The 23,010-nt window shown below is 38.8% G+C and overlaps 1 protein-coding gene across 4 annotated transcripts in view; it reads left to right on the top strand.

Moving 5' to 3' along the window:
- Nucleotides 1-23,010, top strand: part of ELMOD1 (ELMO domain containing 1) — a 73,719-nt gene that overhangs the window by 47,801 nt on the left and 2,908 nt on the right. For all 4 annotated transcript variants that reach the window (XM_045516542.1, XM_074356868.1, XM_074356867.1 and 1 more), the window contains exons 7-10: nucleotides 7,616-7,749; nucleotides 10,784-10,852; nucleotides 14,394-14,444; nucleotides 15,583-15,716. In XM_045516542.1, the coding sequence (XP_045372498.1) occupies nucleotides 7,616-7,749; nucleotides 10,784-10,852; nucleotides 14,394-14,444; nucleotides 15,583-15,716 (388 nt within the window). The remainder of the gene's footprint in view (nucleotides 1-7,615; nucleotides 7,750-10,783; nucleotides 10,853-14,393; nucleotides 14,445-15,582; nucleotides 15,717-23,010) is intronic.

Raw genomic sequence — 23,010 nt, forward strand, 5'->3', positions numbered from 1 at the left:
AATTTTAGGATTATTTGTTCTAGTTCTGTGAACTATGTCAGGCTAATTTGGTAGGGATCACATTAAATCTATAGATTGCCTTGGGTAGTGTGGCCTGCCTCTCTAAGAATTTGTTTATTTCTTCTAGGTTGTCCATTTTATTTGCATATACCTGCTCATAGTAGCCTCCTTTGGTTCTTTGTATTTCTGTGGTGTCAGTTGTAACTTCTCCCTTTTCATTTCTGATTTTATTAATTGGGGCCCTCTCTCCCTTTTTTGATGAGTCTAACTAAAGGTTTATCAATTTCATGTATTTTTTTAAAGACCCAGGTTTTAGTTTCATTGATCTTTTCTAATTTTTTTACTCTCTATTTTGTTTATTTCTGCTCTTATCTTTATGATTTCTTTCCTTCTACTAACTTTGGGTTTTGTTTGTTCTTCTTTCTCTAGTTGCTTTAGGTGTAAGGTTAGGTTTTTTGTTTGAGTTTTTTTTACTTCTTAAGGTAAGACTGTATTGCTGTAAGCTTCCCTCTTAGAACTACTTCTGCTGCATCCCGTAGGTTTTGGGTCATTGTGTTTTCATTTTCATTTGCCTCTAGGCATTGTGTTTATTTCCTCTTTGATGTCCTCAGTGATCCATTAGTTGTTTAGTAGCATATTGTTTAGCTTCCACATGTTTGTGTTTTTTTCAGTTTTTTTCTTGTGGTTTGTTTCTAATCTCATAGTGTTGTGGTTGGAAAAGTTGCTTGATATGATTTCAGTTTTCTTAAATTTACTGAGGCTTGCTTTGTAGACCAGCCTGTGGTCAATTCTGGAGAATGTTTCGTGTGCACTTGAGAAGAACGTGTATTCTGCCTTCAGATGGAATGCTCTATAAATATCCATTAAATCCATCTGGTCTGATGTGCTGTTTCAGGCCTGTGTTTCATTATTGGTTTTCTGTCTGCATGATCTGTCCACTGATGTAAGTGGAGTGATACGTCTCCCACAGTTCCTGTGTTATTGTTGATTTCTCCTTTTATGTCTGTTAACATTTGCCTTATATATTGAAGTGCTTCTATGTTGGGTGCATATGTGTTTACAGTTGCTATATCTTCTTCTTGGACTGATCCCTTGATCAATATGTAGTGTCATTATTTATTTCTTACGACAGTCTTTACTGTAAAGTCTACTTTTTCTAATATAGGTATTGCTACTCCAGCTTTCTTTTGATTTCCATTTGCATGGAATACCCTTGTCCATCCCCTCACCTACAGCCTGTATGTGTCTCTAGATCTGAAATGAGTCTCTTGTAGGCAGCAAATATATGGTTCTTGTTTGTATCCATTCAGCCAGTCTGTATGTTTTGGTTGGAGCATTTAGTCCATTTACATTTAAGGCACTTATTGCTGTGTATGTTCTTATTGACATTTTGCTAATTGTCTTGGATTCGTTTTTGCAGATCTCTTCCTTTTCTTCTTTTGTTCTCTTCTCTTGTGATTTGGTGACTCTCCTTAATGTTACGCTTGGATTCCGTTTTGTGTGTGTGTGTGTGTATATCTATCAGATTTTTGGTTTGCAGTTACCATGAGGTTTTGGTATAGCACATATATATGTGTGCTTGCTTTAAGTTGCTGACCTATTCATTTCAAATGCAATTTAAATACCCTGCATTTATACTCTCCTCCCCTCATGATTACTGTTTTTGATATCATATTTTACATTTGTTTTGTGTATCCCTTAACTGCCTGTTGTGGATACAGATGATTTTACTACTTTTCTGTCTCTTCACCTTCCTCCCAGCTTGTGCATAGATGGTTTCCTACCTTTACTGTAGGTTTGCCTTTACCAGTGAGTTTTTCCGTTCTGTAGTTTTCCTGTTTCTAAAGTTTTGGCTTTTTCTTCTCCACCTAGAAAAGTTCCTTTAGCATTTGTTGTAAAGCTGGTTTGGTAGTGCTGAATTCTTTTAGCTTTTGCTTGTCTGTAAAGCTTTTGATTTCTCCATCAAATCTGAATGAGAGCCTTGCTGGGCAGAGTATTCTTGGTTACAGGTTTTCCCCTTTCATCACTTTAAATATATCACGCCACTCCCTTCTGGCCTGTGGACTTTCTGCTGAAAAATCAGCTGATAGTCTTATGGGAGTTCCTTGTATGTTATTTGTTACCTTTCCCTTGTTACTGTTAATAGCCTCTCTTTATCTTTAATTTTTGTTATTTTAATTATATTATGACTAGGTGTGTACCTCTTAGGGTCAATCCTATATGGGACTCTTTGTGCTTCCTGGACTTTGGTGACTTCCCTGTCCCAAGTTAGGCTATTTCAGCTATGACCTCTTCAAATATTTTCTCAGGCCCTTTCTCTCTTCTCCTTCTCAGACCCCTATAATGTAAATATTAGGGTGCTTGATTTGTCCCAGAGGTCCCTTAAACTGTCCTCATTTCTTTTCATTCTTTTTATTTTTTTCTGTTCTGTGGTAGTGATTTCCAATACTCTGTCTTTTAGCTCATTGATCTGTTCTTCTGCGTCATTTAGTCTGGTTCCTTCCAGCGTATTTTTCATTTCAGTCATTGTATTCTTCAACTCTGGTTGTTCTTTATATTTTCTAACTCTTTGCTAAAGACTTCTAAATTCTCACTCTGTGCGTCCATTCTCCTCCCAAGTTCTCTGATCGTCTTTACAATTATTACTCTGAACTCTTTCTCAGGTAGATTGCCTATCTCCACATCACTTAATGCTTCTTATGGGATTTTAATCTTTTCCTTTGTCTGGAACATATTCCTCTGCTGCCTCATTTGTCTAAATTTCTATTTGTATTTTTTGTATGTGGTAGGTTAGTTGCATTTTTCAGTGTTGGAGAAGTGGTCCTCTGTAGGAGACATTCTATGCATCCCAGCAGTGCACAGCTCTCTTATCACCCAAGGGCTAAGGGCCTGCTGGTCCCCAGGTAGAATGTGGCCTGCATTTGTGGACTGGTTCCACAGGCTGCAGGACCATAGTTTTCTTGCCTTTAGTGCCTGCCTCCTGGTAGGTGAGGGTGGTCTAGAGGCTTGTGCTGACTTCCTGGTAGGAGGAGCTTGTGCCTGTCCACTAGTGTGTGGAGCTGGATCCTACCCCACTAGTGGGTTGGGCTTTGTCTAGGGGCATGTCTAGAGGCGGCTGTGGGCTCAGGAAGTCTTTTGGCAGCCTGTCTGCTGATGGGTGGCATTGTGTCCCCGCCCAGTGAGTTGTTTGGCCTGAGGAATACCAGCGTTGGAGCCTACAGGCTGCTGGGTGGAACCAGGTCTTGGTGCTAATGACCCAAGCAAGATGTCAGCCTTGAGGGTAGTTCATGCAGGTGAATTCTCCCTGTTATGTCTGTCACCAGCTTTTATGCCTCCAAGGTGAGCCGCAGCCACCATCACCTCTCCAGAAGACCCTCCAAGACCAGCAGGTAGGTCTGGACCAGGCTTCTGTGAAGTTACTGCTTTTGTTCTTGGCCCTGGTGCACATGAGATTTTGTATATCCCCTTTAAGAGTGAGGTCTCTGTTTCCCCTAGTCCCGTGGAGCTCCTGCAGGTAAAACCCACTAGCTATCAAAGCCAAATGCTCTAAGGACTCCTCCTCCCGATGATGGACGCCCAGGCTGTGGAGCCTGACATGGGGCTCAGAACCCTCACTCCCCTGGGAGAACTTCTGCAATATAATTATTCTCCAGTTTGTGGGTCACCGACCTGGCGGGTATGGGATTTGATTATATTGTGAGTGCACTCTCTCCTATCATCCTGTTCTGGTTCCTTCTTTATGTCTTTAGACTAGAAGATCTTTTTGGTAGGTTCCCATCTTTGTTACTGATGGTTGTTCAGCAGTTAGCTGTGATTTTGTTGTGTTTGTGAGAGGAGGTGAGCTCGGTGTCCTTCTACTCTGCCATCCTTAATCCAATAATCTCTGATGTGACTTTAAAAGGGATTGTTTTTTAAATTTCCTTTTCTGATATTTTATTGTTCATGTAAAGAAATGCAGCAGATTTCTGTTTGTCAGTCTTGTATTCTGCTACCTTGTTGAATTCATTTATCAGCTATAGTAGTTTTTGTGTGGAGTCTTTAAGGTTTTCTGTATATAGTATCATGTCATCTTCATATAGTGATACTTTTACCTCTTCTCTTCCAATTTGGATCCCTTTTATTTCTTTTTCTTGTCTGATTGCTATGGCTAGGACTTCCAGTACTAGAAAGGGCTCTTAACTATTGCGCTATGCAGTCTCTCAAGGGAGAAACGTTGTCTTATCCACATTTGTAGTTTCAGAGGCTGGCCCGTGGTTTATGTTTAACTTCTTGAACTTAGGCTTCTTCATCTTTCAAATGGGTATTCATACTCTTGTTATCTATTTCATAACATTGTTTAGAGCTGGGGTAAGCAAACTAAGGCCTGTGGGTCAAATCTGGCCTGCCACCCATTTTTTTGTAGGTAAGTTTTAAGAACATATGCACACTCATCCATTCGTGTGTTGTCTGTGGCTGTTTTTGTACTACAATGGCCAAATTAAACAGTTGTGGCCGTGACTATATGGCAACCAAGCTTAAAATGTTTACTCTCTGACCATTTATAGACGGAGTTTGCTGACCCCTGGTTTAGAGACTTGAGTAATATATTGCTGTATTGTTTTATTGCTTTGATTTATAAATACAGGAGACCATTATCAGTGTTTCTACTTAGAGCCTTAAACTGTGAAAAAGAAATCTGGATTTTATGATCACTTAAATGCAGGCTGGGATAAAACTGATTAACATCACTTTCTATTCGTGTAGCACTGTCCATATGTTATTCAGATGGAGTTTCTGTTAAATGCTTTTTAACCAAATTAATAGTAAAGGCAAAATTTTAGGTGAATTCATGTACTTAATAGAAAAATATATATAACCCTGAGTTAAAAGATCTTCTCCTGATGGGCAGAGCTGCTTCTCCTTGAATGAATAGATGGACAAATGCCCCTGTTCTTTCTGTTTGCAGCAGACCTGAGACAGGGCAGAAGTGTTCAAATAAGGTTGCAGTAAAGACTGAGTGCAAGGATGAGAGATCAAACAGAGAGCACAGGCCATGAGTGATGATGGGCTGACACAGCGTGCAGGTTCCACATCTGTAGCTTGTCATCTCCCACGGGAACCACCCTTCCTAGCTCTGGTCTCCTGCACTTGGCAGGTGGCTTTGTAATAACTCTGCTCCCAGTAGCGCAGCCTTAGGTGGGGAGACTCCTCAGAGCCCCCTACCAAGGCGCACTATCTTAGCTCAGATGTTCAGTCAGCTTCCTAGGTGCAAGAAACAGCTTCACCTTTTAGGGCCACCCTGCCTCCTCCCATTACTTTTTCAGGGAAGACCCTGTCTGTCAGAAGGGAATCCAGTAACTCAGGCATTCTTACAGGAAATGTATACTTGGTAGCACTTCACAAGAGTGTTTTAGCACAATTGACTTTCATTTTCCAAGCAAATGACCCTCATTAAAGCAGACACAACTAAGAACTTAACTAAGAACACTTTTTAGCCATTAACCTAGTCTTTTGTGATACATGAAATTACTAAAATGGAACTTCTTTTTTTAAAATTTTTAATTAATTAATTAATTAATTTATTTATTTTTATTGAAGTATAGTCGGTTTACAATGTGTCAGTTTCTGGTGTACAGCACAATGCTTCAGTCATACATGAACATACGTATATTCATTTTCATATTCTTTTTCACCGTAAGCTACTACAAGATATCGAATATAGTTCCCTGTGTGGAATTTCTTTTTTTTTTTCCCTCCTTTTTCAGTTTTATTAGGTAGAATTATTACAGTTCGGCTGCACATGCACATTGTATTGCATGTAAATACATATATACGGTATACTGTGAAATTTCTCTTTGAAGCATTTTATTACTCAAATCTTTTACTCCCCTAAACTAAATATTCCCCAGATAAAGGTTGATAACCGAGCTGTAGAAATGAAATGGTTCTTGTTGCCATTTTGCTCCACTCACTTGATGAAACCAAATATTTTTAGACCTGAGATTACTTCAAATTATTGTTCAAATGAATGTGATGAGCTTTACTATTTGTTTCCATTGTGGCAGTAACCAAATAAGTTCCTAAAGGATTTTTTAAAAGAGACCGTTTCTTTAAGTTTTTAGTACTCTTCTGGTGAATTCAAACATTCTCGGTTTTGATGAATACAGAGAACTGGCAAATTCTTATATGAATAATATAAAAAGATACTTACATGCATGTTTGGTATTTTGCTTTCAAGCATTTTAGATTTACTTTCCTTCCCCTGAAATTTTTCTCCTGCCCTTTAGATTGAATTTAACTATTATGCTGCTAACATAAAATATCATATCATTTGAATAATAAGTAATTTTGGATTAATGCCTAAAATAACTTTGATGAATTACAACTCTTTTTTGTCTTTTTATCACAACTCTTTTTTTGATAGTATTTCCTATCATTGGACATTGCTTTTTTTTTTTTTAACATTTTTTATTGATTTATAATCATTTTACAATGTTGTGTCTGGACATTGCTTTATAATGTGTCAGATGTGACAATTTGCTATAAAGCAAAATGTTTGTGTATTACTGTTCTGTTTAAGGTTTTAAATCCATGTAACATAGAATTAGCAATTTTAGATTGCTGAATTATTTCTGAAATAGTGATAGGAAATTTTACATTTGTATTTGTCCCTGTCTATAATGAAGATATAACGTAAAATATTATAGTCTAAAAATTAAATTTGTTTACCTGCCCATCTTTATTTACTAGAAAGAACTAATAGTTTGAACATCACATATTTATACATTTGTGGGTCTCAGTCTTTTTCACTCTCTCAAGTAATTACATGTGCCGAAAATGTCTTTCTATAGAATATTTGAAAAGTAGAACCAGTTTCTTACGCGGTGAAGAGCATCATGCTTAAAATTTATATTTGTCCATTAAAATACAGTTGATCATAATGTAAATTATTTTAGGTAACTCTTAAAGGGGATTGTATCTTTTGAGGTTTATTCATGAACAGTTCTGATCTTTATTCAGCTGTACGTTGCTTGTTCTCGCCCCTGTAATAGGTGAGAAATGAAACTCACGTCAGTCCACTTTTCTTTCTATTAACAATTCTGCTAAAAGTTCTCTATAAAGTTAGATAATCATTGTCTGAGGTTTGAATAATGCATGGCCTCAAAACTGTCCCTGTTCTCCCTTCCCATATATATACACACACACTTACACATATATATTTCTGATTAGAAACTAAAACAGAAAGGTTAAAAGCACTGTAGTATATATGCAAGTATACATTGCATTGCCCTCAGAGCAATGACATGATCACACGTCGTTCAGCCTCTGGAAAGTTCCACTGTATTCTTATAAGAAGATGGGAGTGAAAAGACAAATAACCTCTTAGTTTTATTATGAAATAGTTTTCATTTCCCAGGCTCTCTGAAAAGGTTTTAGGGCCTCTCCGAGGAGTCTTCCGATCATACTTTGAAAAATGCTGTCATAGATAATTGAAAGATGATCAGATCTTCAATTGTAATGTATTGGCATATATTCAGCTTTGCAAAGGTCCTCCTAGTCACGTACTTTACTAAATTTGAGGCATGAAGAGTATTATATGCGTATATCAGCAGGCTGATTTTTTTCTTGTCTTCAGTTGTGGAAATTCCTGAAGCCCAATACTCCACTGGAGTCCCGGATTTCTAAGCAATGGTGTGAAATCGGTTTCCAAGGTGATGATCCTAAAACAGATTTTCGAGGAATGGGACTTTTGGGACTGTACAATTTGCAGTAAGTAAAATGAAGGATGGTTGAATTTTAAAGCGATATTACGGTCTCCTCGTATTGAAATGGCAAAGTTGAGTCATTAGTCCCAAAAGCAACTTCCCAGAAGACTCTAAGAAAACACTCAAGTCCTCTGACTTGAACTCAGGTTCATAAAATTTAAAAAGCTACTCCCATCTTCCTTTTATTTGGCAAACTTGATGGATTCTTTTAAGCAAATCTCAAATTTGTTTTTAATTTTTTATTATGAAAAACTTCAATTCTATACAAAAACAGAAGGAAGATAATAAAGAACCCCCTTTGTCCTGATCTCTCAGATTCAGTAATTATTGAGGCTTTGAAATACTTGCTATATTCTTGGTTTTTTTTTGGTAGAAGTGTGTTAGTGAAAATGCTATACTTTTTGTCATTTCATGCTCATATTTCAACATGCAGCTCTGAAAGACATGAATATTACTTTACATTAGCCCCAGTGCCATTATTACACTGAACAAAATGAACAATGATCTCTTGGTATCATCTGTATCCTGTTCGTATTCAAATTTCCCAGTTCTCTCAAAAGGTCTTTTTACAAGTGGTTTGTTTTAATCCAGTTTCATATAAGACCTACACATTGTATTTAGTGATTCTATCTCTCTGGTCTCTTTTAATTAGAGCAGGCTGTCCTCCTCTGTCCTCTCCTTTTGCCTCCTCTACCACATCATTAACTTGTGCAAGATTCTGGGTCAACTGTCCCATAAAATGTCCCACAATCTGGAATTTGTCTGTTTGCATTTGTACCCGTCCCCAGTGTGTCCTGAAAGTCAGAGATACTCAGAAAGGCTTGAGTAGATTCATGTTGACATCACAGTGGGAGGCCCGCAGCATCCACGCTCTCAGTCCTGTGCTGAGGTGGATCAGAGGAATCATGGTCTGATGGCCCCATTGTGAAGCCGCCCGTCAGCCCTTTAACCATTTCCTCCCGTGGTCATCACTGAACCAATTAATTGTAACAAAGACCGCTTTCCTAGTTCTGTTATTCTTCCCATGGTTGGTGGCTGGAATTCCATAAAGACAGTTTCCTTTATTATCTGTGGTTATTTGGTTTCTCTAAAATACAGGCAAGACAGCTGCTCAAGTAGATAAGGTGCCAATTTTCAGAGTGAGGAGTTGGCACCCTAGTTCCCTTGTTAGTGATCCAACTTTTTTTTTTTTAGGCTTTAACTTTATATTTTTTATCATTTTATTTCTCCTGGCTTTTGCATATTTATTATGATCCAACTAATTGTGCTCATAATTTTTTCATGCTTAAATTAGGTCGTTTGTCGCCACTATTTTTCAAACCAAAGGGAATCCTTTTAAGGTGGGTTTTGTCTCCTTTGACACTACCCTGTTAGTGAGGATGGTGATATATATTTTTTAAAAAATTTAGCCTTAGTCATTCTAATGGCACCCATTTCCACCCTAGAGCTTCACTTTTATTTTAAATTTAGGAAGTTTAATAATCACTCATTCTTTTTTTTAAGATGGTAAACTTTTTATACAACTTTTAAAGGTTACATTCCATTTACAGTTATTATAAAAGGTTGGCTGTATTCCCCGTGTTGCACAATACATCCTTATAGACTATCTTACACCCAGCAGTTTGTACTCCCCACTCCCGCACACCTATATTGCCCTTTCCACCCTCCCCAACTGGTAACCACTAGTTTGGTCTTTATATCAGAATAATCACCCACTTTTAAATAAAATGTTTTAATTGCTACATTATCGTGCAATGTGAATGAATAAAGAAAGTAAACTGTGATGACAAAGGTGGTGTTACAACTGAGTGGGTAAAGGATGAGCTTTTGAATAAATGGAACTAGGACAACTGGCCTTCCATTTGAAAAGTGAAATGAAACCTCTACCTCAACTCAGTTTACAAACTGAATGTCAAAAACCAATCTTTACAACTTTTAGGAGAACATCTTTTAGATACATGAATAAGGAGGAATTTCTTAAAGAAAAAAAACAAAAAGAAGCATAAAATGTAAAAGAAAAATAAATAAATCTCATGCATTGAAATTGAAATATGCTGTAAGATAAGCCACAATAAATGGAATGAAACGAAAGCCAATGTTGACATTTAAAATGATAAAGGCTCCATATCCAGTATATTAGTCTCTTTTGGCTTATTTGTCTTATTTATTTGAGGACATTTTTAGATATCCTGGACCAAGAAATATGAACAGACAAGATACAAAAGAAGAAATCTAGATGGCCAACAAACATATAAAGAGACTCAATTTTGTTAATAATCATGGACACACACACTAAATTTGCTGACTAGCTTTGAAATTTTCTGAGAGAAAATTTAAGAGCGTATTTTATCCTTAGATAGATGCAGGAAATATACACACATCAAATTAAATAGTGTATGATATAGTCTTATTTTATAATTGTCTTTATGGAGCACTTTTTATGATGTATTTTGAGGGTGTGTAAGGGTTTTATACTTGTTAGGAAACTTCATTGCCCATGTCTTTCTGGAACAGACTTTTATTTTTAACGTCTCTAAGCTCCATAAGATATTTTCATCCAGGATTCTACCACCCCATGAATATTCTCCAAGAAAATATATTTGAAATGCAGCCTCTATCACCTCCCCTAGTGTCATCCTTTCTCTGCCCTTTGGCTGTCACAGCCTCTCACCATGTCCCCTTAGCCAGGCCTTTTCTGCCTTCTGATAGACCTCCTCCTGCCTTCCTAATGAGAATCTATAACCCTTCTTAATAAGAACACCTTTGGCTTTCTGGGGAATGGCAAAATTCATAGTTAAATTTTTCAAATCTACTGGAATTATTCCTAAATCTATGTAGGGTATACAGGTACCTTCTGATACTGTCATTATAGTGGGAAAATTCTATCATGAAAAGCTGTTCATTCTCTGGAGGAGCTGAGCCGAGTGCTATATACTTATCCAGATGTCCTTCTCTGAGTCCAGGATGGCCTCAAATTGGATTGAAATGATGTAATTCAGCAGGTGTGGAATTGCGATCTTCTTTCCCTCCCACTGCAGGTATTTTGCGGAACGGGATCCTGCAGCAGCGCAGCAGGTCCTCTCTGATTCTCTTCATCCGAAATGCAGGTAATTGTTGAAAGTAAAAGGTAGATTAGGCTCTGTGGATTAGGTCGAGTTAGCTCCATCTCCTGCATCGCTCTGTTGGTGAGATTCTCAGGAGAGTCAGCCCACCAGAAGCGAGGCTTAAAGCTCTTTCGAACAAGCCCCTTTTGGCAAATGCTGGATAGGAAGGTTAGAATGTCAGGTTCTTGTTACAGAATTCATGATGTAAAATGGCACCATTCAAGTGAGATACGTATTTGAAGGGACTGATAAAATCCACGGTGTCTAGGAAGATGAGGAGGTGAGCACAGAAGGAGGATAAAGTAGAGTCTGGAAGAAAGAGCTCAGAGACAGGGGACCATGATGGGGGGATAGAGGAAAGGATGGAAGCCATACAGTCAGGCACCCACCGAGAAAGTCTGAAATTGCTGAGGCTCTTTTTTTTTTTTTTTTCTTAATTAAATTGCAGATTCTCAATTGTTCGCATTTTCATTTACCTTTCTAAATTTTTGTCTTTAACTGATTACATGAAGGGATATCACTAAAGAGGAAATAAGGTATTTTTCTTTGCTTTTGTGTTTTCCTGCGTTTATTTTATTTTAGAATAAGCATGGGTAAGAATTTTTAAAGAAATATAAATTCATGAAACTTTTTCAAAAAGGTAAACATTTCCCAGCTTTCTATGTAACATAGTTCATTACATTTGGGCTGTTTTTGGTGAAGGAAAAAGCATATTAGACAGACCTGATGGAAAATGTCTAAGAGCTTTTCTGCAGCCATGGCTTTATCTCATTGCAGAAACATTTTGAACACTTCACCTAAAGGCTGACCACATTTCCACACGTACTCTGATCCCATCTACTCCAAGAGAGGGACATTTTATTTGGGAATTTGGTTGCACAGAGCAAATTCGCTCTTCTATTAACATAGTTCTAACTGCGTTATTAGACAAAGTAATTATTGTATATACGTGCTTTAACCACTGTTATTATAAGGAGTTCTTCTATTTTGCACCCATAGTTTTGTATCACTTTTTTCTCCTCAGCATGGCAGATTCCTTGTTAGTGTTCCTGTTTGCTAAATAAGTCCAACGTTTTATCATACCATTCTCAAAATCTACAAACAGGTTGACCTTACTATTATATTCTTTCTAGCTTCAGTTGGCTGAGATTCATTAAATTATACTCTTCTTCCCAAATTTATAATTATAATTTTTATAATGTTAAGTTTTCATGTTCTTTACCTTTACTTTGAGAAAAACACTGAAATCACTTACCTCTTTCTTCATATATTACATGGTTAAAATTGAGCTATTTCAGTTTTTAATGACATTTTCAGAATTGCATGCTTCTGTGATATAAAGACTCTGACCTCTCTCTAATTAGAATTGGCTGAGGAGTCTGTATGCCCTGTCAGGTGGCATTTCTTGAAGGAGCATAAGCCAGAAGACATGAATCCTCCATGGTCCTCAAGAAGTGACAATTGGCTTAAAATATTTTTTGATTAGCCATTGGAGGGAGATTAACTTTGTCTATGAGCCGTTCTGAAAGAAAGGCTTTTAGTTTTATATCCTCTGTTGACCATCAGAGAGGAGACTCTTGAGGGTTTATGTGATTACTCTTATTTAAGAAGAGTCTAGCATTTATGTGTGTGTGTGTGTGTGTGTGTGTGAGTGTGCAAGGGTGCACTCTGTCCCTCAAGGTACCATAAAATTGACTAGATGAAGTTTACGTATTAATCATTTCATATTGATGGTAAATGTGACTGAAGACAAATCAGAATGTGTTGAAAATGCTACTGTCCTTCACCAATGTCTGAAAGAAATATATATTTTTTAAATTAATTTTTTAATAGACTTAATTTTTTTAGAGCGGCTTCAGGTTCACAGCAGAATTGAGCAGAAAATACAGAGAGTTGGCCCATAGCCCAATGGATACTGACCCACTGTGATATCAGCATAAGTTCTGTCCGTCTCTGAATATTTCAAGTGTTCGACAGAGAAAAGCCACGCACACTAAGGAAAGTTCTTTCCTGTCTGCCCTTCAGCAAACAGTATACATTATTGCTCTCGTGAAGACCCATCTATTGAATTTTGAAGTAACTTGGGGGATAAAAGTAGATTCAAGTTTAAGAGGAGAATTTTGACAGTTCGTTTTGTTTATTGCGCGTATGTATTTCCTGAAGAGAGGAATTCCTTCTGTTTGGATCAGGATATCCTATAAGTAATCCAATGAGTAGAGGTCATTTGGCCTTTTCGTAGATTTCCTATGCAGACAGAGATTTAATTTAACAAATACAGAGACGCTATGTATTTATAAACTTTGTCGAAGAGAAAATAAGTGCTTATAAATTTGGTTATATAAAATTTCTTAGATTTCACACCCAGCTCATTTTCATTTGGGTATTATTCTTTTAAGGTGAAAAATCTGATGCCTCTGTGGCTGGCTGGTTGGTGTGTTAATTGGTAGTCACACTTTAAAAAGAAGTGGTTTATTTTAACATGAATTAAGGGCAGTTACTTTGAATTAAAGCCAGTAGAAAGTATATATAAATCCAGGTTTTGTGTCATGTTTTTGTGGGCTGTGCTGTGTGTGTTACATGTGTGTCTTTTAATGTAGTGTTTGCAGTGTTCTGTAGAGCATTCTCCTTTCTCCTGCTTAGGTGGAAAGCTAAGTGTTCATAATAACTTTAGCTTTAAAATTTTATTTAGTTCAAAGGCTAACCACATTTTTCAGTGTAGATCACCAAAGGAAGGGCACACTGGCCACAATGAAGAGGGATCATGGTTCCTGTCTATAAGACGCTGGCAGTGTGGAGGCGGGTGAGATTACGGGAGTGAGAAAGGACACAAAGTAATAGAATGCCAGTCAGCATTTTCACAATGCTTTTATTATAGAATTCTTTCTTCAAACAGTCTCATTCAGAAGCTCAAATTATAAAAAGAGATTAAAATGGAACTGCTGTGGTTTAGCTGTCTTGCTTAGCCACAGGAAATGCCATAGCTCTTGTTGGAACAGAATTTTTAGAACCTGTGTGTTCTTCCCTCCTTCCCTCCCTTCTTTCCCTCTTTCTTTTTGTCGCTGACTCAATTATTTATTTATCAGTAAACATTTGTTTGGCATCTGCTGTGTGCCAGACATTACAAGTAAGGCTGGATGGGATAAATGCCATAAAACCAAACAAAATGCAGTGGGGAGTCATGAAAGGGTGAGGGAGCATCTTGTTAGAGGAGAGGAGACACTAGGCAAGGTTTCTTGGATGAAGTATTGTTTGATAATGACTGGATAATATGAAAGAGTGTCTCAGTGTTGGGCCTTTAGGTCTGTCAGTCACTGCTGCACTAAAGTAAATGGGGATAAGTAGCGTGGTTTTAAATCATTCCATTTCTGAGCCCCACGTAAGTTATATTGCGGCTATTTAATTAGTGACATTTAAATTGATTAGTGTTTGATAAGTGAGTTACAGACATCCCCGCCTCTAGTCAACAGTTTTAACAAAAACATTAAAGGAGAACAAGCACCAATTAGAGACCAGATCTTATTTGTTCATTCATTCATTCATTCAGCAAATTCAGCAAAGCAGAATGGGAGAAGAAAAGGATGGAGAAAGCAATTGGGTGAGTGTGGATTTCATATATAAGGGTGGTCAGTCTGAGCCAGAACCAGAATAAAAATGCCCCAAGAGCACTGTAAAGATGACAGAGGTGAAAATCCACTTGTCCTGATGGAACTCTATAACCCCGCTGAATTTTGAAAAGGACCTGCTTATATGTTTTTGATTTATCTGGATGATGATTTGATACTACTTTCCTGTGACCAAGTGATGCGGTTTGGAAAGTTATAACTGCGTGGAAAAGATTTTCAAAATCATAATTTGGAATTGTATTTGCTAGTTTTCTTTCGAGGATTTCTATCAAGGATCAGGCTATTAGATAAAAATTTACCTTAGAAGTTTTTTTTTAATATTGCCCCATTTCATCCAAAAATATTCCTGAATAAAGAACTCCTTTTTTTTTTAACGTGCTGAATTTATGTTAGCAGAGAGGACTTAAGAACTCAATTTCACTTAATTTTGGATAGATATGCAGAAAATGGACTAGAAACTATACCGAGTATTACGATATTAATTAAACTTTTCCTCATTTTAAAAGTAATTTATGATTTATTATAGAAAATTTCAAAAATATAGGACAGTGAACCAAAAAAATCAGCCTGATCTTATTACTCTAACATGCTCATATCAATATTTTGTGGAATTTCGTTCTAGCCTGTTTTCTATGCACATTTGTGTGTGTTTAATAAAATTTGGCTTGTTCTGTACATAAGGTCGAATATCCTGCTTAAATAGCCTTTAGGAATATAGTTTTTATTAGTTGTAATCTGTTATATGAGATTACCATAATTTACTTCCCCACTCACCTTCTTTAGAATATAGAAATAGCTTACATGTCTTTGCCTTATAAATAATGCTGAAATGACTATCCTTGCATTAAAGCTTTGTCATTTTCTGATTTTTTTTTCTCTCGTATTTTTGGGGATGGAATTACCAAGCCAAAGCATATGAACTCTTCATTCTTTTGGTATAAATATTGCAATTTTTTGATAATTTGTAAGATTCAGGGTATTGACGAGGTGGGGAGGGTAGGGGAATCTGGGACTCTGATAATTTAATAGTAATTTAAAACTCAAATGATCACTTTTTTAAATGTTTATTTACTGTATGTGACACACAGTGGTGTGTTTTGCACTTCACAGGTATTCATTTGCAATTGTGGGCATCAATATAACTGACCTGGCGTATAACCTACTGGTGAGCGGAGCTCTGAAAACTCATTTCTACAACATCGCCCCAGAAGCTCCAACATTGTCTCACTTCCAGCAGACATTCTGTGAGTGTCCTGTTGCTTACCTGTTGACTCGGGTTTCTGTAGAACACTCTAGATCGGGTTGAAGCTGAGGGATCTTTGTGGCTTGGCTGTTTTGGGGCCTTTGAACTTCTTTCTTTGGTGTGGATTTTGTTTTTGTGTTCAAAACCTACACATTTTCAGGCATCATGAATCTTTTCGCATTCCCAGCTCTTGCCTAATATTCAGTGTATCAAATCTCAGTCTGACTTTTAAAGGCATCGCGAGTGTTTTCCTCCCTCTGGTCCAGCATGGCACAGCCCTTAAGAGTGCAGGCTCTGAGGACAGCCGGAGTGACTCTCAGATCTCTTTTACTAACCTCTCTAAGCCTCAGTTACCTCATCTATAAAATGAGTCCTTTCCTCATAGAGTTGCTATGGAGGTAATGTGAGAGGAAGATTAAAAAGAAGCTTTACTAGCCAGCCCCGTAGCTGGTGCTCAGTGAGCATTAGGAAGAGGAGGCGGTGGTGTAGTGGGCGGTGGGGATGGTGTCGGAGTGGCATCGCTCGCGATTACTTACTACAGAGGATAGTATCTGTCGCCCCTGTAAGTGTGGGTGCTGGTAGCGGGAAGTGTTGTTGACCCTGAACTGGAGCCTCATGTTGTTCTTCCCTGAAGGGCATCCTTTGTGGTTGCATTTGTACTGAGGTCTTGGAAGATAAAGTCCGAGACCGTTTAGTGGAGCCCTGGATCCTAAAATGTAGCTGTGTGCCCTTACTATCCCTGCAGGCCAGACACAGACTGGTTTGGAGGAACATAGGAAGACAGTCCACCAAGTCATCAATCAGCCTGAGCAATTTGAAGGAGAAATGTCTTTGAAACCATTGAAACCATGCTTACTACACTGAGGGCCTCATGCCTAAGCTTTCTTAGGAAAAAATTCAAAGTTCTTCTCCTTATGTTTCTTTCAGCTTTTTTTCTCCTGTTAAGTTGCAAAAGAGGTCTGCCACTGTCTCTAAGTATGGTTAATTCATGTTATTTCACCCCAAATCTACCCCCAGGAGAGTATGGTTCCCCAGTTCATTTTTAAAATGTGACAAAGTCACAAGTTAACAGCAATTTATTTTACCTAAATTCCTAAATTAGTAGTGATTATATCATCTAGGATTCTGTCTTCTTTGATACCTACTTACTAGGACTTCCAGTTAAAGACAACGTAACTAATACATGCATTATGCTTCTTTCTGCAACTTCACTAAAGTTAATATAAAGGGATTTTTCTAAGAAAGCGTAGATGCACAAGAATAGGAGAAATCTGAAACAAGGCAAGAAAACCTCATTTTGAAAGCTGGAAGACAGAGTAAGCACTAAAGGATTTAGTAGTCTTGAGTGAGCAAATCCCAAACGGGGTGTGGAAAGGTGAGGAGCAACCTGATTGATTCCACAGGACTCCCCAAAAGCTTCAGGAACTGGCAGCATTAGGTATCTCAGAAAATGAAGATTAAGGTAAGACCAAAAATAGCAAGAGTGCACGAAAGCACATTAAGAAGCTCTGAGAGGCCTGAATCCTCTTCCCCAGGAGACAGCGTCTGTCCTTCCCGCTTCTCAGCAGAGGCTGGCGTATCTTTCCAGAGAGAGAAAAATAAAGAGTCTCTGGTCTGATGAGAATCAGGTACAGATGATGGCGAACCATCCTGGAGGTGGTGATGAAGACTGAGGCCCAGGCTCCTTCTCCTCCCCAGTTCCTGTCACTTTGGCAGCCAGTCAAGAGATTGGCAGAGCCTTCTCTGAAATCTGAACATCCCAAGAGAAAATAGCTAAAGATTCTACCCTCTGGGTTTCCCCAGTGAAATGGCCCAGGCATGTCGCTCCAATCCTGCTTACAGTCAACAGACCCTTCCTATGTGCTCAGAGCTTCCAATCAGCTTTTAATCCAGTTGGCTTTTTATTTAGTAAAAAATAGTTACAGACAGCCAGGGATTATCGGGTGTTTGTGATGGTTAAAAACATGCCCTCAGATTCCTTGACACTCTTCCCACTGAGTGGTACGGCTTCTTTGTTTCTTTCACGCCTTGAATCTGGGCTGACCAGTTGGCTGACCAATAGAGTAAGCAGATTTCGATACTCTGTGACTTCCAGGGCTGCGTTAGGGAAGGTATTTTTATCTGGTGATCAGGCATTGAGCTGCCTTTGGAGGCACGAGCCACTATGAAAGGGATCTAATTCCTCTGTGCTGTGAGGAAGTCCAGGACATACAAAACAGCCGCACACAGGTAATCTGGCTGACGGCCCCGGATGAGGCCCCACCTGGTAGTCAGCATCCACCACCAGACGTGTGAGTGAACATGCCTCCACGTGATTCCTGCCGCCAGCTGTCAAGTCACCCCCCCCCCCCAGCCTTCAGGTCTTGCCAGTTGAGACTCCAGGCATTGTGGATCCATCCCTTCTATATCCTTTCTGAATTCCTAACCTACCAAATTCATGAGTGTATTAAAATGGTTGTTTTAAGCCACTGGATTTTGGAATAGTTTCTTAAGCACCACTAGATAACAAGAAAACAAAGGAAGATGAATAGATGGGGCACAAGGAATTTTTAGGGCAACGAAATTATTCTGTATGATGTTATAGTGGTGGCTGCATGGCATGATGCGTTTGTCAAAGCCCCTAAAAAATGCAGCATCAAGACTGAACCCGAATGTAAACTGTGGACTTTGGTTGATAATAATGTGCCCGTGTTGCTTCATCGATTGTACCAAATATACCACACTGATGAGGGATGTTGAGGGTAGGGGAGTATGTATGTGTGGGTGGGGAAGGCTATGTGTGAACTCTGTATTTTCTGCTCAGTTCTGCTATAAACCTGAAACTGCCCTAAAAAAATAAAGTCTATTAAAAGAAAAAAAAAAAGAAAACAAAGGAAAGCCTCAGGCATGAAAGAGAATCCAAAACAAGCAGAAATAAAGCCACTGCAAAGAAATAGAAACCATGCCAAGAGAAAAAAACTTCAAAAATATGTATCATTAATATCCCCAAAGAGAGAAGAGAAGAAATTGCAACTATGAAACAAGAACAAGGTGTCACAGAAGGAGCATTTGGAGAACAACAGAGTGCTCTTAGAAATTAATAATCAGAAAACAGAAATGCAATCTCCAAGAAGGATTAGAAGATAAAGCTGAAAACTTCTACAGAAAGTAAAAGATGAAAAATAGAAACTAAGAGTTGAAAAATTAAAGGACCGTTCTTAGAAGTCTGACAGCTGAGTAATAGGAGTGCCAGAAAAGTAACAGTGCAGCTGAGGGGAGAGGGTCAAAGAACTGAATCAAGAAAAATATTCAGAACTAAAGGATGGCTTTTCGTATTTAAACCAGTGAGCAGCAGCATAGCAGATTAAAATGGATTCACACTGAGGTCCATGTCATTGTGAAATTTCATGACACGCGAAAGAGATGATTCTAAAAATTTCCAAATCTGTCACGTCAAGAATTGGGACCGAAGATGACATTGGACTTCTCAACAGCAACATTGTATTCTGGAAGACAGTGGAATAATGTTTTCAAAAATTTAAGAGAATATTTTAAAGCATCTAAGAGAATATGATTTCCAATTTAGAATTCTATACCCAGTCCAACTTACCAGGTAAGTGTGGGAGTAGAAAAAACACCTTTTTTTGAAGCCAAGGTCTTAAACATTTTACCTCCTTTTGCCTTTATAAGGACGCTCCTGAAGGGTATGTTTCCACAAGATAAGAGTAATCCTGAAAGGAATAAATAGGGTCCAGAAAGCAGAAAATCTATCACAGAAGAGAAGTGAAGAGACTCTGCAAGATGAAGGAAGTCAAAAAATGAAGCAATGGGAAATTATTTAGCGCTATGGTGGTCAATAATCAAAAGAATCAGCTGAAAGGCTTGAAATGTTTCCTTAAGGAAGCAGGAATTAGGGCAGGAGTTGCTGCTAGGTTTTTGTTTGCTTTTTGTAACAGGACATTAAATTATTTGACTCTGAACTATGTGCATGTTATAAGTTGAATAAAAATAAAGGGCAAATTTAAAAATACATCCATTTTATGACTTGTTCATGGAGAATGGAAGCCCCCTACATATGTGATTACAGCTCCTACTCTGACAACTAGGTCATTGTATTCACTCCTGTCACAATTCTGACCATTTTCGACAACTAGTACTGAGGCTTTACTACAGATCAGAGTCTGTGCTGAGGGAGATTGACACCTAAACAGCTAATTAAAGTGCAGTGGGAAGAATTTTGTTACTGAAGAAGTAAAGATACTGGTTTTTAAAAATTGAAAAGGCCCATGGCTTGCGTACATCACTCAGCCTGGGAGTCAGGGAGAGCTTCCCGAAGCAAAGGCCAATTTCACGAGACCTGAAGGCTGAGGAGCTGGAAATGCAGCAGTGGTGGCCTCGTGGTCCGGCCCGAGGGAGCGGTTACAGGTGATGAGGAACAGCCTGATGGAGCCAGGGACTAGAGCACAGGGCTTGGGGTGGCAGGAGGGCTGTCGAGAGATGACAGGAGGGAAAAAGGCAGGGATGGGAAGGATATCTTGAAAGAGCTTCTGTGCACCATTTGAAAGAGTATCGACATAAGTAAATAGGACTCCCTGCTGTGTTTCTGTATCCCTTGTACCCACCTTATTCTGTATTTACTGTGCCCTTACTTTTGAGGAAAAATAGAATGAGTTTAGTTTTAGGTATACCAGGGGTGTGTGTGTTCCTTTTGGGAAATAGTGGACGTTCTAATGTAAGACTCTGGAGCTCTGAAGAATTACAAGGGGGCAGATTTGGGATTCATTGGCATTAAGGAGAAAGTCAGAGCCACAAGGATGGGAAGCTCTCACAGGAGGGAATCAAAGTTAGAATCATAGGAATTGACATATAAGGACAGGAATGTGTGTTTTGTTTACTGCTGTATCCTCAGCACAGAGCCTGATAGAGAGTAGGTGCTCAGTAAACGGATGGACCGATGAATGGATGGACGGACGGACGGATGGATGGATGGGAAGCTAAAATATTGGATGATGTCCTTTTTGGGAGAAGGGGAGTCTAGTTTCTCTGCAAAAATTTAACCTTGGCCTGAACTGGTAAGCTTCCAAGAGAACCCTAACCCTAGCCCTAACACTAACCCTAACCCTAACCCTAACCCTAGCCCTAACACTAACCCAGGCGAATAAGCATGCATTAGGATGACTTATTTTTTAAGACCCTCACCAGGTTTTAGAAACAGCAGCCATCTGCTGTGGATTGGGGTAGGGCAGAGGAACTCAGTCCCCCTTAGAGGGAGCAAACTGCCCTGAATTCATCGCTCCTCTGTGAGACGTGATCAGTGCTGCACGTCTCCTCTGTAATATTCTTGTAGTTACATGTGTCCTCACATGTGTCTCTGTCGTCTACTAACCAAAATGCAGTGAAGCAAAACCAAGGCACCTTCAAGCAACAACAAATAAGCTGCAGGCTTGAGCTGGAAGGGCACATTAGTATTCAAAACAGGCATTTCATCTAGGTGAAAGAATATAAGAATATAATAGCTCTATCATTTTGACTTTATAGTTTTATTCAGTGAGCGCAGCACTGCCAAGGCAGCGTGCCATGAAAATTGCATTCAATCTACAGCTCCCCTGAACGGGCAACTCCACTGATATGAAGTCAGGTTAGGCGTTGTGAGCAGAAGGAAAAAGTACAGTGCCCAGAAGAGGAATGAGAATTATCTTTTCTTTGACTTTCACTGAGAATAAGAACCAGAGGAAGAGAATACACTGGAAAAGGCAGCTGATTTCAGGTCCCGGCTTCCAGCTGTAATTGTGTAATTGTACACCATTCAGGTATCTTTTCTAAACCCAACGTCCTCATCTGTCAAGTGAAGATTTCATCTGCGTTACCTATTCCATGAAGCTGTTGTGAGAATTAAATAAGAGGCTGTAAGCAGTAGCCTGGCCTCTCTCTCCTCCCCCTGCCCTTCCCACCATTTTATTGGCTTCCTTGGCCAGCAGATCCCCTGAAATTGTCGGCCTGGCTCCCTCTCTCTAAGAAGCTAAGGTTTGTGCAGCATGAGGACTTCTGCCTTTTCCTCAGATCTGTTACATATTTGTTAATTGGCAGATGGGCCAACTGATCAGTTGGCTAAACGGATTTATGAACACTCTGTAATGTTATATAAATGAGTGAAGTTTTGTGATTATAACATGGACCCTGGAAGCCAAGCCACTATTTCTGCATTTTGGTTACAATCATGTTATACGGTGTCTAATTATTTTCCTGATGAGATAGAGTCCCAGGGAGTCAGTTTGCAAGATTTATAGCTTGAGTTTTGTAGCCTGAAGAGGAAGGAAAATGGTGTCAGATTATTAACCCCCCTTCTTCTGCTCTTCCCCTAGCCTATCTTTTAAAGCTTTCACAGTGTTTTCCTGTAGTTACATGTAAGGTAGAAAAATGGTGAAACCAAATGGATCTGTATTCTAAAACTCCGTGCTGCACCAGACACCTTTAGAGTGAGTATGTACATTGTGGAAAAGTGAATTCCTCATTAAGGCATTTTTCATAGTGCCTGTTTATTATTGTCAATAAGAGTGAATACCGTATTAATCATGGTACTAATGAGTTGCTTCTAATTCATCAGGATTGGGAATCTGACTCTGTGTACAGAACAGCTCAGGTATGTTTATCTGAGCTCAGAGGCCAAGTCAAGAAAATTATGTGTGTGTTTTATAGAGCAAGGGAAGAAGAAATTATAAATGATCATAGATTTTATTTAGAACCATAAACACTATAACATTTAGAAAGAAACCAAGGGAACTTAAAAAGAGGGCGTCTTCTAAACCAGTAGATCTCAAACTTTAGTGACATGAGCTTCATTTTATTGAACTATGGTGTTTGGTTGAATCTGGGAGGGTCTACATTGGTTTAAAGTCCCTCATGCCATTCTTGGGATGCTTTAGGATGGATAGATGATTGAATTCTTTTGGTTGAATGAGATACCGAGATTAGAGGAAAAAAGTTTCTGTTGGTGTGCACTGAAACACCCAGGATGAGAAACGGGCCCCAAGTCATGCATATGAGAAATGGTAAGAAGTAATGGTGGTGCTTAACCTCATGGCATAAAGGGCAGCCCTTCAAATACTTGAGTTGGAGAAGTGTTGAATTTTTTCCAAGAAATATGGGGCAGGAAATTTGGGCCCAGTGTGAGAAAGGACCTCTAAAGAACCAGGTTCTTCATCCATGCCATGGAACAGGCTAATGTCAGTGTTGTCACCAGAGGAGCCCAAGGCTGGGTGCTGCGTCAGGGAATCCAGGCGTCAGATGGAGCAGAGTCAAATGGGATGGCTCCTGGG

This window comes from Camelus bactrianus, chromosome 33 (genome assembly GCF_048773025.1).
Source record: "Camelus bactrianus isolate YW-2024 breed Bactrian camel chromosome 33, ASM4877302v1, whole genome shotgun sequence".
Lineage (NCBI taxonomy): Eukaryota > Metazoa > Chordata > Mammalia > Artiodactyla > Camelidae > Camelus > Camelus bactrianus.